General features: G+C 44.8%; 1 protein-coding gene across 2 annotated transcripts in view; it reads right to left on the reverse strand.

Moving 5' to 3' along the window:
* The window catches only part of POLR1H (RNA polymerase I subunit H), a 156,724-nt gene that overhangs the window by 92,229 nt on the left and 48,816 nt on the right, over positions 1 to 15,679 (reverse strand). For both annotated transcript variants that reach the window (XM_069217761.1, XM_069217762.1), the window contains exon 2: positions 11,342 to 11,473. In XM_069217761.1, coding sequence (XP_069073862.1) covers positions 11,342 to 11,471 — 130 coding nt within the window. In that variant the 5' untranslated portion in view covers positions 11,472 to 11,473. The remainder of the gene's footprint in view (positions 1 to 11,341; positions 11,474 to 15,679) is intronic.

Genomic DNA, 15,679 nt, shown 5'->3' on the forward strand with positions numbered 1-15,679 from the left:
GCGGAGCGCGCTCCGCAGCCATGAGGATTCTGACCCCCCCTACCGCCATCCAGTTCATGGCGGGAAAGCTGCCATGAACAGGATGGCGGTGGGGGGGTCGCGGGGCCCCTGGGGGCCCCTGCCGTGCCCATGCCAATGGCATGGGCACGGCAGGGGCCCCCGTAAGAGGGCCCCAAAATGTATTTCACTGTCTGCCTTGCAGACAGTGAAATACGCGACGGGTGCAGTAGCACCCGTCGCACCTTCCCACTCCGCCGGCTCGATTACGAGCCGGCATCCTCGTGGGAAGGTCGTTTTCCCCTGGGCTGGCGGGCGGTTTAACTGGAACCGCCCGCCAGCCCAGGGGAAAACTCGTAATACCCGCCGCGGTCTTTTGACCGCGGCGCGGTAATTTGGAGGGCGGGATCCTGGCGGGCGGCCTCCGCCGCCCGCCAGGGTCATAATGAGGCCCATAGTTATGTCATTGTCTCTTATACAATGTTTCAGTTAGGCTCTAATTTTAGGGTTATCAATAACATGCTGAGTGATCATAACATTATTATTTTCAAAGTAGACATCTGCGTGGAGGAATCCTCTCTACTGAATCAACAGGGAGCACATCTCTTACTGAACACCTGCAATGGGCGTACCCATTGGATCGTGGATAGAGTGGTTGCTCTAAACAGGCTTCTAAAGAGTCTTCTCAGTAAGCCCACAGAGGTTCTAAGATTCATGCATATTAGACCCATAGAAAAAGTACTCCTATTGGATGGAAATATTTGTGTGGCAGTAAACAGATTTGTCTAGGGCCAATACATTTAAGTCAACTTATTTGGACACATACTCCCTCCCCCATCAAGACCCTAAAAAGGTTACCCTTCTAGGTAGGTTTATAAACTGAATGATTAGGTGCCAATTCTTGTTTTACTCTCCGGTAAGGGGCAAACTATTTAAGTTCCTAAAGAAAAAGAAAAAAACGGTATAGAGCAGCCCACAAGCAAAAACAAGCTGATTCAAAATGGATTGCTGTTAGAGAAGTATTAATCTCTAAAAACACTCCAAATGTGTGGCCCTTTGTAGAGGACATTTGTGAAACCAGAAAAATGACTACACCATCATCTACTGGCAGCTCAACACGGTTGCAATATTTAAATGAGCTGCACAATACCAATGATAAAACGGCTGGTACATGTATCTTGAGGGAATGTTGTAATGGCAATTACACCTGCAAATATGGGCCTCCTTCAGCAGCTCTGATAAAAACTTTTATCCTGAAATCTTGGTACTTGAGTGCAATGGACCCCAACGAAATTCTGATCTCAGTCATTGGGTGGGTGGGGGCAGGCGGGAAATCGGGGTCACCTTGGTACCCGTTCCTTGCTCCAATATTTAAATATTGCTATGAGCAGGGTGTAGTTGTCCCCTCCCAAAAAGATCATTACTGTACCCCTATACAAAAAGGGCAATAGAGGCTCTCTCAGCAGTTATTGCCAAATAGGACTTTTTTATGCCACAGGAAAGATCACTTACCAAAGCTTATTGGGTATTTTACAAGGTTGGGTGAGGAGCTGGCACAGGTGTTCTTCCTAGGGAACACGCAGATTTTAAGGCTACCTGTGCAAGCCTGGATGAGATTTCAATTATCAAGACATATTCAAAAGGACCATAAATAAGTAAATCTACTTCACCTTGATGCTGGAGGATAGGAGAAACAGGGCCTAGCATGCTAACTCCTGACAAATAATAATATTTATCACTCTTTTGGCCCACAGTCTTATTTTTCTGTGTGTAAATCACAGTTTTCAAACCCCTTTTTTTTTTATAATATCGCTTTGGAGCCTTCCAGGCACTGAACAGGTGGCCCCTGGGCTCAAAACACCAGAACACTGTGTTTAAATTGTGCAGGAAGGTTGAAAAAAACAAAATGGTCACTTTCCAGTAGTAGTTTTGCAGCTTGAGGAGTGTTCTGGATTCACATACTGTGCAATATTCCACCATCTAGTGGTTGGGTCCAGAATGACCTGTTTATCTTTTTCTACTATATATTTTTTTTCATGGGCATTATCGACCACCATTTGGTGCTAGATACATCCCTTGTGTGACAAGTTCCTGTGCTTGGTAGCCATCTTCAGATTCTTTTTTCTTTCTGTTTTTTTTTTTGTTTTTCCCCTTCTTAATAGTCTATTCTTATGTAAGACCTTCCCCCACCAGTTTGTCTTGTTGTCATTACTGAGAAGATGGGCGAGTCGCATGTGAATCCAGAAAACTCTTAAAGCTGCAAAATTAAGTCTACCGGTAAGTAACCATTTAGTTTTGCAGCATTAATTCTTTTCAGGATTCACATTCTGTGCATTACATTACGTTCCAGTTTCCCCTTCATTGGGCTGGTTGGGGTGAAATGAGGATGACTTTGCAAACCGGTGCGGTAATACTTTGTGTCCTCCCCCTGAGCTTCCTTGTTCATCTGTATGTCCACACAATAAATCTTGATGAATGTGTGTAGAGATTCCCATGATGCTGTTGCACAGAAAGTGTCTATGGGCACATTTTCTAGAAATACAAGAGTTGCCCTTTTTTCTTGTTGAATGCACTTTAGGGTGAGAGAGCAGTGTCTTCCCACCTATAGAGTAGCATATTTGTATTGTTTCCACAATCTATTGTGCAACTGTTCCTTTTGTAATGGGTGAACCCTTGCTGGATTTTGCTTATGAGAAATAATTGGTTCCCCTTACGAAACTTCTTGGTCTTTTGGAGCAGGCCAAGAAAACTCAAAGATATTACTAGACCTGCAGGTCGAGTAGCTTGAATAATCTACTCGACCTAACTGTAATGTACTTGACCCAGAAAAGGGTCTCAAATTGTGTGACCAAAGACAAATATTGTATTTTACAGTTGTCTTTTTCTTCATTCTCACATATGAGTGCACCTTCAAATATGAGAGTTCAGCATTTCTGCTGTAAAAAAAGAAAAAAAAACTCTTTTGTTTGATTAAATACATTAAATGTTTGCTCCATGTATAAAAAAATATAGCCCTCATATAGGGTACACATAATCCATGCATGACTTGCCTCTTAGTTTACGAATAGCTCTGCCATCAGGGAAGGAGTGTTTCTCAGTTTATGTTTAAACACTCACTTTTAATAAATGTTGTGTGTTAGGAAAAAACCTGATACCAAAAGCCTTTCATTTCACATAGGTCAGACATTTCACCTTAGAAAATCCTGGAACTCTGCAGGCACAAGGAAAAGTATTTGTATTGCAAGAAGACAAACTAACTTTTGACCTCTGTCTCTGAACACAGAGCAAATGTGACAAGAATAAGATTTAAAGGCATTGTAATTGCTAATTCAGTTTCTGACTGAGCAGAACACCATTCTTTGTCCACTAGCCAGAAGGGTCGAGTTCGAGCCCTGTGTAGGTAGTACATTAGTTCTCACTTTTCATCAAGGGTATGCAGGATTCTTTCTAGTTGTGTTTGTGGGTTCTTAAGAAACACTGGTAATTGAATGCTCTGATTGACATGAAACATGGTAACTAGTTTTGTAGGATTTGAGGGTTTGTCATGAGAACTACTGTGTCTTTGTGTATCTGCATGTATTATTCCTAAATGGTTAATGCTTGAAGTTCGCTTACTCTCCGTAGCAATATGATTACTATTAGGAAGGCAGTTTTAAGTCGTGTGATCTATCGGAGTTCTTCCTTTTGCCTAGGCTCAAACTGTTTTGTCATTAATTGTGTTAGTTCTGTATTTAGGGGGCTGGAGCCTTCCTTGGGGGGAGCTATTCTCTTGGAACCTTTTGATCACTGGTGAAGTGAAAAAAAACATTTGCATGGTACTACCCTGGTGTAAGCTACAATAGATGACAAATGGACCTTGAGTGATGAATAGTTAAAACTCCCACTGTCCAGCAAATAAGTAGATTAGCACGGTTTCTTGTTTTGATAATGTTTCTAAAGCATTTTCTTTGTGCACCAGTGCCAATATCTTGTAAATTTTTCGGCACATCATTGTCTCATTGTTGGCTTTCTTGCTTCCTTTAGCATTTCAATGGTTGCAGACGGCACGTTTAGGTGTCCTAATTTTATATATTCAGTTGCCAAGCTGCTAGGTTGAGTGTTGCTGGTGCCCGGTCGAACACTTTCCCCTTCTGCATTGTGAGAAGGTCTTGCTCCTCTTTGATCTTGATCATCTGTACTTTGGACAACTAGACCAGGTTTGAGTACTAGTTTTGTCTGGCTCATTGTGGGGCTACTAGAATCAGGACTGTCCCTGATTGTCTGGCTTTCCCTGGTACCTTTGAGATTACAGGAATCAGTGGAAATGCGTAGGCAAATCTCCCTGATCAGTTTTGTGACAGGGAATTCCTTTTTGATTGGTGGTGTTGAAACTTGGAGGCAGAGTTGGCATTTCTTGTTCTCCGCTGTTGCAAACAGATCGATTGTTGGTGTGTTACGATGCCAGAAGATTCTTTATAGGGTTTTTTGTTTTATTTCCCATTTGTGTGAGCTGCTTTCTTGTCTGCTCAGTCTGTCTGCCTCTATGTTTTTCACTGGCAGGTTAAATGCCTGCAAGTTGATCTTCTTTGGCATTGCTCATTGCCTTATCTCTTGGGCTCGTTTGCTTCAGATGAATGACTTTGCCCTGCTCCGTTTTTTCAGGTAAAACATTGTTGTTGTATTGTCCTTTTGAATCAGTATGATTTTCCCTGTTATGTGTGTTTGAAAGGCCTTCACGGCTAGCAGCACATTCTTCATCTCTAGGAAGTTGATGTACTTTATTGCATCTGTGCTGTTCCACTGACCTTGAATTTTTAGAGTACCTTTGTGCGCTCCCCATCCCTTGTGGGATGCGTCTGTTGTTAAGGTCACAGATGGAGTTGGTGTTTTGAAGGATCTCCTCACGGTTATGTTTATTTGATGTCCCCACTGTACCTCTTTTTGCATCTTTGCTGTTATAACCACTAGATCCTCCCAACTTCCGGTGGCCTGTGACCAATTATTGCATGCCCATTCTTGGAGTGGGTGCATGTGCAGTCTTGCATGGATTATGAGAGGGATGCGGAATGCCATTATGCCCATCAGCATCATGACTAACCTCACTGTCATAGGTTGCCCCCTCTGATAAAGGCTAGTTTGTTTCATGATTGACTCTAATCTCTTTTGAGTCAGATACGCTTGTGCAAACTTCAAATCCAGTCTTGCTCCTAAGAAGATATTTGCCTGTTCAGGTTAAAGGGATGACTTTTTGTGGTTTACTGAGAACCCCAGTCTCTTTAGAGATCAGATCACTGTTAGAATGTTCTTTTGACATTTCTGTTTTGTATTTGCCTTCACTAGCCAGTCATCCAGATGTGGGTGAACATGTTTCCCCTTTCTTCTCAGGAATGCCTGTGACTATTGCTAGACATTTAGTAAAAACCCATGTGCAGACTTTATGCGGACCTTGAATTGATAGTGTACCTTCTTGAGCACAAATCTGAGACACTTATGTGCGCTTGATTTATGGGTATGTGCAGGTAGGCGTCCTTTAATTCTAGGATTGCCATATAGTCCACCTTTTGCAGGAGTGGGATTACCTCTTGCAACGTTGTCATTTTGAAGTGTTGTATGCAAATGAGTTGCTTATGAACCGGAGGTCCAGGATTGGTCTTAACGCGAGGTCTTGTTTTGGCACCAGGAAATAAGGTGAATAATTTCCCTTGTTCAACTCCTTTGCTGGAACTCTTTCTATCACCTGTTTTTGGAGTAGTTCTTTCACTTATTTCCTTAGTTGTACAAGTTCTGCTTTTTGACACTTTTTTCTTTGGTGAATCTGGAGGTAGTTCTATACAGCTGCCATTGGGTACCATGTTTAAAACCCAATTGTCTGTTGTGATATCCGCCCATTCTTTTGGGTATTGCGCTATTCTGGTTCCCACTGGTGTTCTATGGGGACCGAGTCTGTTCCCAAGTCACTTGGTAGTTGCTCCTCCTTCTCTAGAGCTGTGTCGTTTAACTCTCCCTCTACCATGAAAGGTCTGTCTTGCAGGGTGTTGCTACTGCTGGTTGCTGGCTTACTAGATAGCCTTGAGGTTTCATTGTCCTTTTTAGGACGAGTTTAGGCAGCCCTCAGACGCTGTCTCTCGACATGTAATCTACTATTGTGGGCTTTCACAGTGCCCATCTCATGCCCATCATTTTCATTTGTTCCTTGGCCTGCCTTTCAAAATTCTCTTGATTTCTTAGGTAAATGTTTATTTGTCCCACCCTGAGGCTGCTTTGTTACCACCTTGGAGACGGACCCTTTTACATGGATTATTGCATGATCGGCCATGTACCTTAGTATGATACACTACTTTTCTCTTTTGCCTCTTCGCTTCGTGCTCCATACGTAGTTTTTTCCTCTTCCTTGTTTTTGGACATGCTGCTGTGATTTTTTTGTGCTGTCTGCGCTCACAGGCTGCAAACTGGAGGGGGATCTTTTTTTTTTTTTTTTTTTTTTTTCCCCTGAAGTTTCATATAGCGCAAACTCGTTTGGAGGACAGCTTTATATGAGTACCACTAATGTACAAGTTTAGCAGTTAAAAAATATACAAACTGGCACATTTTTAAACAGGAAAAAAAACACAGAAGTCCGCAATGTTGCTCTCCCAGCACAGCGGGAGAGCAGACACTACAATATTTACTACATTCCGGAAACTTGCTTTGCAGAGCATTTCTTTTTCAAACATTTTGGCCCGAAACTCAAACAGTAGAGGTCCTAAAACAATAGGACCACCATCAAACTGTTCAGCACGACATGCTCTATCTGTCTAGGTCATCTCTGGGTTCCCAAATAAGGTTCGAAGGGACCCCAAAATAGTAATCTTTTCCACCATTCAGTGTCTTTTTATGCTCTCATGGCTGGAACTTTTGTGCTAGGCATGGGTGTAATTTGTGTTTTTAAGGGCCATGTTTGTAATATTATTACAGTAGGCCACTAGGCCTGAAAAATTGTAAGGCACTATGCCCTCTAAAGGATAAATATATAATTGCACTGCATTACTTTCTGCCATTCTTTGTTCATGTGGTTATGCCCTCTAGGTCTGACCACCTGGTTACATTCCCATGTTTCTTCCAAATGTTATTTTTACTGTGGTGTCCTCTAGAAGATGTTCTGAGCATTGCAGTCAAGATACTACAATATTTGCTGCACTCAGAAACTCACCCCATAATACTTTGTGGGGCATTCCTTTTGTAAAATATTTTTGCCAATAACTCACCATGTGGTGGTCCTCGGACGATGGGTCCACCATCCAAATGGTCAGCACAACGTGTTCTTTCTGGCCAAGTCATCTCTGGGTCCCCACTCTAGCTTCGGGGGGACCCCAAAATAATATAAACAAATATAATAAATAATGGCAATATTTTCATTTTTGCTGCAGATCGAGAAAGAAGGTAAATGGAACTGCTTTAGTTATATGCAGGGCTACTGGAATTATGTGGCAGAGAGGACCAAATTATGCAGCAGCGTTGACAAATTTATGTGGCACGAAAAGTCCAGTTATGCATTTACAACACCAATATCTCCAACTCAAGCAGACGCAAGACCTATTACATTACAAATGCTTGTTTATTTGTTGTAAGGACTTGCCTACCTCTTGGCCGAACAGTGCGTCCCCAGTGAATGACTTATTTATGATAAAGGCCTGTACTTCTTGTTTGAAGTCAGAGGTCCTGAGCCAAGCGTGTCTCCTTTGGATTGCACCTGTACAAGTTTAGCTACTGGTTGGATCAGCTGCATCCAGTGCTGATTTTAGGCAAGTGCTGGTGATGTTCTACCCCTCTTGGATAACTGCTTTTGCTCTCTTTTTATCTTCCCCTGGGAGTTTCTTCATAAACTCCTCAATCTTGGCCCACTGTTGGTGGCCTTATCTGTTAAGGAGAGCATTTGAGTTTGTGATTCGTCACTGCTTCCCTTTCCATCTTGCACACTACCTTATTAAGTCTCTTGATTTCTCTCTCTGGAGGTGGACTATGGACTATGGAGGTGTGTGCATTAATTCTCCTACTGGCAGTTGTGAAGAAGACAGAGTCTGCCACTGTGTTCCCCTGGATGTACTTGGGGTCCTTTGATGATGGCTTGCATTTCTTCTCGATCCTTGGGTTAACACCTTTTGATGTAGCTAGCTCTTTAAGGGCCCCCTTGCCTTATCCAATATGCTAAGTAGCATTTGGAGATATAGATTCACCTTGCTTGATGGCGTAAGAGTTTCCAAGAGATAACATGAGTCTCCCTTCTCTTCCTCTAATGGTACTCCATAAGTTTCTGCTGGCCTTTTTACCAGGCTATTATAGAGCGTGATGTCGTCAGGTGGCAAAGGTCTTGAGGGGTAGTGATCAACCTCCTCTTCTGGGCTGTGTCAAGGTCATTCGATTCATCCTCGAAGCCTCGTGATGCCTCCTCCCCTTCAAGGTCATAGAATTCTTCCACTGCCTCCTCTTCATGAGGTTCTGGTGTCGCCGGGGCTTCTTCCTCTTCGACGTCTTATCGTGGAAGGTGTACTTGGAATCCTGAATTCCTTTAGAGAGTCGTAAAGCTCCTTCTTGAGTTGAAGGAGTGCCTCTAACCTTCGTTTTTTCTCTTCTCCACCTCTAAGGCGCTTTCGATGTCCTGCTTCGAGGATGGCTTCTTCTTTGGTGTCGGTGGTTCTTCCTCCTCTGTGGGCCTCTTTCGTATGCGGCTGGCCTTCAATCGTCATTTTCTTAGACATCGGGCTGCCTTGTGTGACTTTCTCAGGGATCTTAGACTCCCAGCCTTTTGGCGGCCTTTTTATCTTTTGTGGTTTCTTTTCAACATCCTACGCAGTCTTCTTCACCGCATGCTTTTTCTTGGCATAGCCCCTGATGATTTCTATGTCCACCATGGATTGATTCTGCACCCATGACAACATCCTCCTCATCACTGGAAAGGTCCAGATCCTTCAGGATGCTTATAGTTTCTGGTAACTGTACAAGGCTGTGTGGTTTTGTTCTCTCTGTTTCCGGAGAACCCTGAGAGTCTTCAGTTCAAATGTAGCGCAGGTCTTGCAGTCCTCATCCTCATGGTGTTTGAGGAGGCAGAGGTTGCAAACTTCATGGGGGTCGCTCTGCTCAAATTTATGGTGGCAGTTTCAGCAAAATGTAAAGGGAGTGTTTTTGATGACCTCCTACCTTGCCCCGACCAAATGCAAATTCTGACAGGATCTCCCAATGGGGCTTGAGAGCGAAGGTTCCCCTTCTCCTTACTGTTCTTCGTTCATCTCTCGTTCTGCGATTTGAATTTTTCTTCCAAAATCTTACTTTCTCTAGATTTTCGAAGTTCTTGCCAAAAAACTTCAAAGCTCCTCTTTTTGCTTCCAGACCGAAAGGCAATCTAAGATGGCTACCATGCACAGGAATGTCTGTGGCGCCAACTGATGTCACACAGGTGACAGACCTAGCACCAAATGATGGTCGATAACACCTGTAGAAAAAAAAAAAAGAAAAAGAAGAAGAAAAAGAGAAACAGACAATTCCAGACCCAACCACTAGATGGTGGATTTATGCACAAGCAATTGAGAAAAAGATTCATGCTGCGAAACTTTAATACATATATTACATATCTTCCCAAAGCTCCTAACCAAAGGATGTGTCCTCTTCAGGAGGCCTTGAATTAGGCTGGGGGTTTGTACTTCCAAACAAGCAGTCATTAAATGCTTGAAACCAACTAACATAGCTCCAAACGTTGGTTTTATTAAATTTTTTATGCTGTTCTTAAAGTCGACTGAGAGTGTATGCTCCAGCTACAACCTATATTAATGATCTACTGAACAGACTAGGTCCCTGGGCAATAAGAAGCAAAGATCAGCCTGGTTCGGCTGACCTATGTTTTTGTTTGGCCCGAGTGACAAGCTTAACAATGTACACACACACTTTAATATTAAACAACGGAATATATTTTAAAGAGTCATGATGATAAGAGCTTCGTTCCCTGGTAGTTTCAAAATCACTTGTGCACAACCTTTCGCCAGATGAACTTGGGCTTTTAAAAGATCTCAACAATGTAGTTGTCTCCATGGTTTGTTTCCACTTTATAGACTATACCTTGCACAGCACGATAAGTACTTCATTGCTTGAGGCACTCATAAGTTAATAATATAGAACACTCAACACATTTAAAGAGACATGATGAGAGCTTTTTCTCAGATGGAAGTAACACCATTTGGGCATGGTACTCCCCTTAGATCAAGTTGGGTTTTTACAGATTTTAACTACCTGCCTGTCTGCACTTTATAGATTGTACTTTGCACCAGCGGAGCAAGAACTTTACTCTTAGCAGCACAGCACTTCTCTGCTTGTGGTGTCCATACTGCACATCATGCTTTATTTATAGTTGAAGCTAGTCCAGCAGGATAAGCACTCTATAGCCAGTAGCATGCAAAAGACAATGACATCTTATATGTGTAGGCACTGCTAAGACCATACTCAAGTTTGTGCCTTTGAATTGTCCTCGTTTTTAGCTTTAAATGATTAATACACATACCAGGTTTATTCACATTAAACTCAATTACATAACTGCAGTTTTAACTTGGATTCTTCTTAATTTTGAGCTCATGAATCTCCAGAGTTTCTAACTTTGAATCATCTATATATGTGTTTAGGAATATCTATGCTGTATTCAACGGGATATACAATAGCCTTTTAATTTGTTTGATTCTTTTCATGTATGTAATCAAATGCCCAAGGTAAACATTTTTGATTTGATGTTTGTTTTATGTATCATAATGTTTGGATAAAAAAACTATAAGATTTTTATTGAGAATTATGTTACTAACATGTTCCACAACCAAACAGAGTCACGACACAGGGCAACAATCAGTAGTCAGTTTAAAGAGACTCACTGTGATTCGGTAGAAAGGTTCATGTACTCAATATTCTCAGTAAAGAGGCAAGTGTCAGGAGCAAAATGTGTTGAGTAACACATCTTTAGAGAAGATTCCGCTCCTCAGGAAAGTCCAAACTAACATGGCAACCCACCAAGAGGGGTCCATTCTCTCTCTCGCTCTCCATCGCAGGGCACAGAGCAACAGGAATGCTCATTTTCACCAAACACTACAGGTGTAGCAACAACACAGGAGCGGCAGCACTACAGGTCTTTCATAAGTATAAAAAGTGGATGGTAGGAACAGCAGCGCATGCTTCCCAAACTACAAAAAAATAACAGGTACAGAGCAACAGGAGAAACATACACTTCACATACAGAACCACGCAGAGGCGTACCCTTCTCACACAAAAAAAGTTAGCTGAAGTACAGATGTTTTAAACACACTAGTCATTTACTGCATAGATAGCAACACAACTTTTAGTGTGAGTTAACGCTTACCTTTCACATTAATGCTATACTTGCACTGGGGGCATATGACAGCATCCTGCATCCCTGGCAAAGGCAGAACTGAGCCACAATCTGGGCAAAAGTCAGACTCAGAAGTGAAAAGTGAGCAGTGGACATCCATTTCTGCAAAAATAAATTATAAGGAAACTTGAGCAAAAGCAGTCTGTCAATACCACATCAAAGAAGACACCCATCTTTAGTTACCTCTATTCTTAATGAGGTGAAAGCAGAAAACCCTGGAGGCTGGTGCCTCCCATAACTCGGTAAAACTTAAGTAAAATTAAGCTGATGGGTGGCAGAGCCGCACCTCTGTCTTTCAATTGACCAGGCCTCAGCACTTTAAGCCTGCTACAAATATAGGGGTGATAAAATGAACAGTAAAAGGTTCTCAATCGGCACTATTTAAGGTCTATGCAGTTACAGTTTTAAGCAGCTCTAGGATTTATTTCTTATAAATAAGAATAAGGGAAACATAACCTCTGCCTTTGGACAGCACCCCATTTCATTTTCCTAGGGCCTGGATGGGATTAATAGTTGTCAAAAATACAAACAGGCATAGGCAAATCCATTAGCTTCCCCCTGTAAAAGAGCTATTGGCTTTGGCAATGTGTTTTGCCATGTTGTACACCAATGTGGCTGCTGTTCAGCATTGCTAAAGGTTAGTGGTATAGATTGTCAGTGTGGAGTGGGGGGAGTAACGTGTTGTTGAGTGGATTTGTTGGAATGTCAGAGTGGAGTAGGAGAAGTACAGGGTCATAGAGTTAAGTGGGTGGACTGGAGTAGAGTTTGTTGGATTGGAGTGGGATGGATTGGATTGGTGTGTGGCGGGTTGCAGTGGGATAGATTGGGGTAGGGTGGATTGGATTCAGGTGTTTTTTTTTGGTTTGCATTGAATGGATTGGACTGGGGTGAAATGGAGTGGGGTGGACTGCATTAATGTGGTGTAGACTGGGGGTGGATGGATTGAATTGGGGTAGACTACTTGGATGGAGTTGGGTGGATTGGAGTGGGGTAGGCTGGATCAATTGGACTGGTGTGAGGTGGATTGAACTGGGGTGGGGTGGAATGAAGTGGGGTACAGTTGGGTGGATCGGAGTGAAGTGGGAGGGGGTGGGGTGGATCGGAGTGGGGAAGATTGGACTGGAGTGGGGTAGATTGGACTGGAGTAGGGTAGATTGGACTGGAGTGGGGTGGACTGGATTGAGTGGGGTGGACTGGACTGAGTGGGGTAGGGGGACTGGACTGGAAGGGGGTGGACTGGACTGGAAGGGGGTGGATTGGAGTGTGGTAGACTGGACTGCTGTGGGGTGGGACAGGTGTCAGGTGGATTGATTGGAGAGGTAGATTAGGGTGGCTTGGAGTTGGGTGGATGGCTGTAGACTGGACTGAAGTGGGGTGGATTAAAGTGGACTGTATTGGAGTGGTGTGGACTGGGGTGGTGCGGATGGATTGGACTGGGGTGAGGTGGATTGGGTAGCAGTGGACGTGACTGGAGTGGGGTGGGTTGGATTGGATTGGATTGAATTGGGTTGGACTGGAGAAGGGTGGGATGGATAGGAGTGGGGTGGACCATACTGGAGTGAGAATAAATTGGAGGAGATTGGTGTATGGTGGATTGAATTGGGGTGGGGTGGGGTGGATTGCATTGGAGCAGATTCTTGGGGTTTGGAGTGGGTTGTTTGGGATTAGAGTGTAGCATATTGAAATGGGGTGCAGTGTGGCAGGTTGTTTTAGATTGCAGGGGCAAATTGTTTTTGAGTGGGGCAGATTGTTTTGGATTGGAGAGAGACTGATTGTTTTAGAGTGGGGAAGATGGGAGTAGGGCATACTGTTGTGGACTGGAGCATATTGTTTTGGAGTGGGGCAGAATGTTTTTGGAGTGGTGCAGATTGTTTTGGATTAGAGTGGAGTGAATAGGAGTGGGGCAGATAAGACTGGATTGGGTTTAGGAGGATTAGACTGGGGTGAGTTGGAGAGGATTGGGGTGTGTGTTTAGGATTGGAGTGAGGTGGATTGATGTGGGGCATAGTAGGGTGGATTAGGGTGGACTGCCCGATTATGTGTTAAACTATGTTTTCAAAAATTACACATGATAAGAAACAATGGCATTTTGCAATATTTCTAACAAGATAATCGTCATCTTTTGAGAAGAGCGCCCACAAGCAAAAAATGAAAAAGAAGAAAAGATGCCTGGTGGGTTTGGCCTGGAGCCCATGGAGTATGCAGCACAGACGGGGAGCTTCGGCCCGGGCCCCACCGTTTACATCCATCCTGACCCCCATAGCAGTAAAAATCATTAACCACTCTGCCCCCTTGAGATCTAGAAGGGGGCAGGGGGTGTACTTAGAAACGATCTGGAGCGATCGGATCCTACAGATGGTCCACGTCGGCAGCGCCCGTGAGCTGCCCGACTTCAATATGGGTGACACGACAGGGCCAGCAACGCGACAAACGAGCGTGGCCTCTGCGAGCTGCTGAGGAGGTCCAGCAAAAGGGCCCCCCTCCCCCCCCGGGGCCACAAGACCAACAACCACAATTCCACCCACGCGAACCGGCTGCTGTGCCGATGCCGCAGAAAGAACACTGGTGGCTGTGACCCCACCCCCCCGACGGCAGTAAGCGATTTGGTGGAGGATGCAGGGGCAGGGCCGCAGCCACTAACACCAGCCGCTTGGAAACAGCGGCGAAGAAGCGAAACACAGCAGGCCGCCCCTTTCCCTCCCCCATACCACGAGAGGACGTGAGAGGCCCAGCAGCAAGGAACACACTGCAGGCTGCTGCACGAACACGATAGGCCATATCCTCCTGCTGTTTGAAAAGGGGGGAGGGGCGCAGACTCGGACACGGTGACGGGCCCTCAGCTGTAGCCGAGCGGGGCCCGGTGGGGGACGGGACAACCTCAGTCGACAGCCCTTAAAGCTTAAGCACATTACGAAGGCCGAGAAGAAACACCTGGCACTTGCCATAAGATGGGCAAAATCAGCAAGAAAAAAAGATATAATAGGAGATCCTAGCACACACCAGGGCTGTCCGGTGTCCTCCCCTGCCGCCACAACGCTATCAGCAACCACTGGGGACCCGGCTAGGGCCCCCTCACTGGGTGACATTTTGCAGGCTATCGCGTGCTCCAGGGAAAGCCTGGAGTCTAAAATTGATACGCTCACATTGGACCTGGGTCTCCTCAGAGAGGACCAACGACGGTTAGCAGAAAGGGTAACAACCACAGAACAGACCATGGAGGAACTTAAACCTGAGGTGGTGGCGACGGGATCAAGTAACAGTACTAGAGAAACAAGTAGGAACATTGACAGCCCGAGCTGAGGATGCTGAGAACAGGTCCAGGAGAAACAGCATCCGCATAGTGGGGCTACCCGAAAAAGCTGAACTGCAAGACTTAACCGACTACTTCGAGAATTGGATAAGCACTACGGTTGCCCTACAGGGTGCCTGCATGGCCTTCCCCTCTGAGAGCCCCGCCGAGGCTGGTAGTGGCTAGACTGCTGTGCTATAAAGACCGGGATCACATCCTTGCCCAAGCCAGAAAGAGGGGCGAATTGAGAGTGGGGAACAGCATAGTTCCGACTTTTCCTGACTTCTCCTGCGAGGTACAGAAACAAAAAGCAACTTTCATAGGTAAAGAAGCAGCTGCGTCTACTGAATCTCCCATACGCCATGCTCTTTCCCTCCACACTGAGAGTAGCGGACGGCCGTGGGGCACAATTCTTCTCCACCCCACAAGAGGCAAGGGAATGGCTGGATGAGCAGGAGAGCCCCACAGATGCGAGAGCACCTCATGGCACCAGACTCGGACACAGAAGACAACGCTCCAGAGGACCACGTCGAGGGAGCGCAGGCCTACATGGAGGAGGCTTGAAAGGAGACAACGGTCCACAGCTGCAGTGGCATCTTTAAGTGGGGGAGGCTAGCTCACGATCTACAGAGACAAAGAGAGACACATGAGGCTCTGACTCAGATTTAAAATCAGAGAGCTCGGCTGTCACAAGCATCGACCTACCTGTAGTGACACGGGAACCTCTGAGAACATAATATAACAGCATGGTACAGTATTGAAGGTACCACAGGGGCCCTGTTGGGACGCTATATCAGAGACTTATTGAGAGACTGAGTTAATAAGGCTTTTGGGAAACATTTTGAGGGGATCTTGCCTGGTGCTGTGAGTTCCACGTAGCTGGGGTATTATCTACACCCACCCCTCAAGTATTGACTTTGGTTTGTAATAGTCTGGATGGGGAACTGTTCTGCCACCCGTCCTAGGGAAAGGGAGTTGGGGAAGTTTTGGTTTGCAGTTTTTGGTTCGCTCGGCAATTG

This window comes from Pleurodeles waltl, chromosome 12 (assembly GCF_031143425.1).
Source record: "Pleurodeles waltl isolate 20211129_DDA chromosome 12, aPleWal1.hap1.20221129, whole genome shotgun sequence".
Classification (NCBI taxonomy): Eukaryota; Metazoa; Chordata; class Amphibia; order Caudata; family Salamandridae; genus Pleurodeles; species Pleurodeles waltl.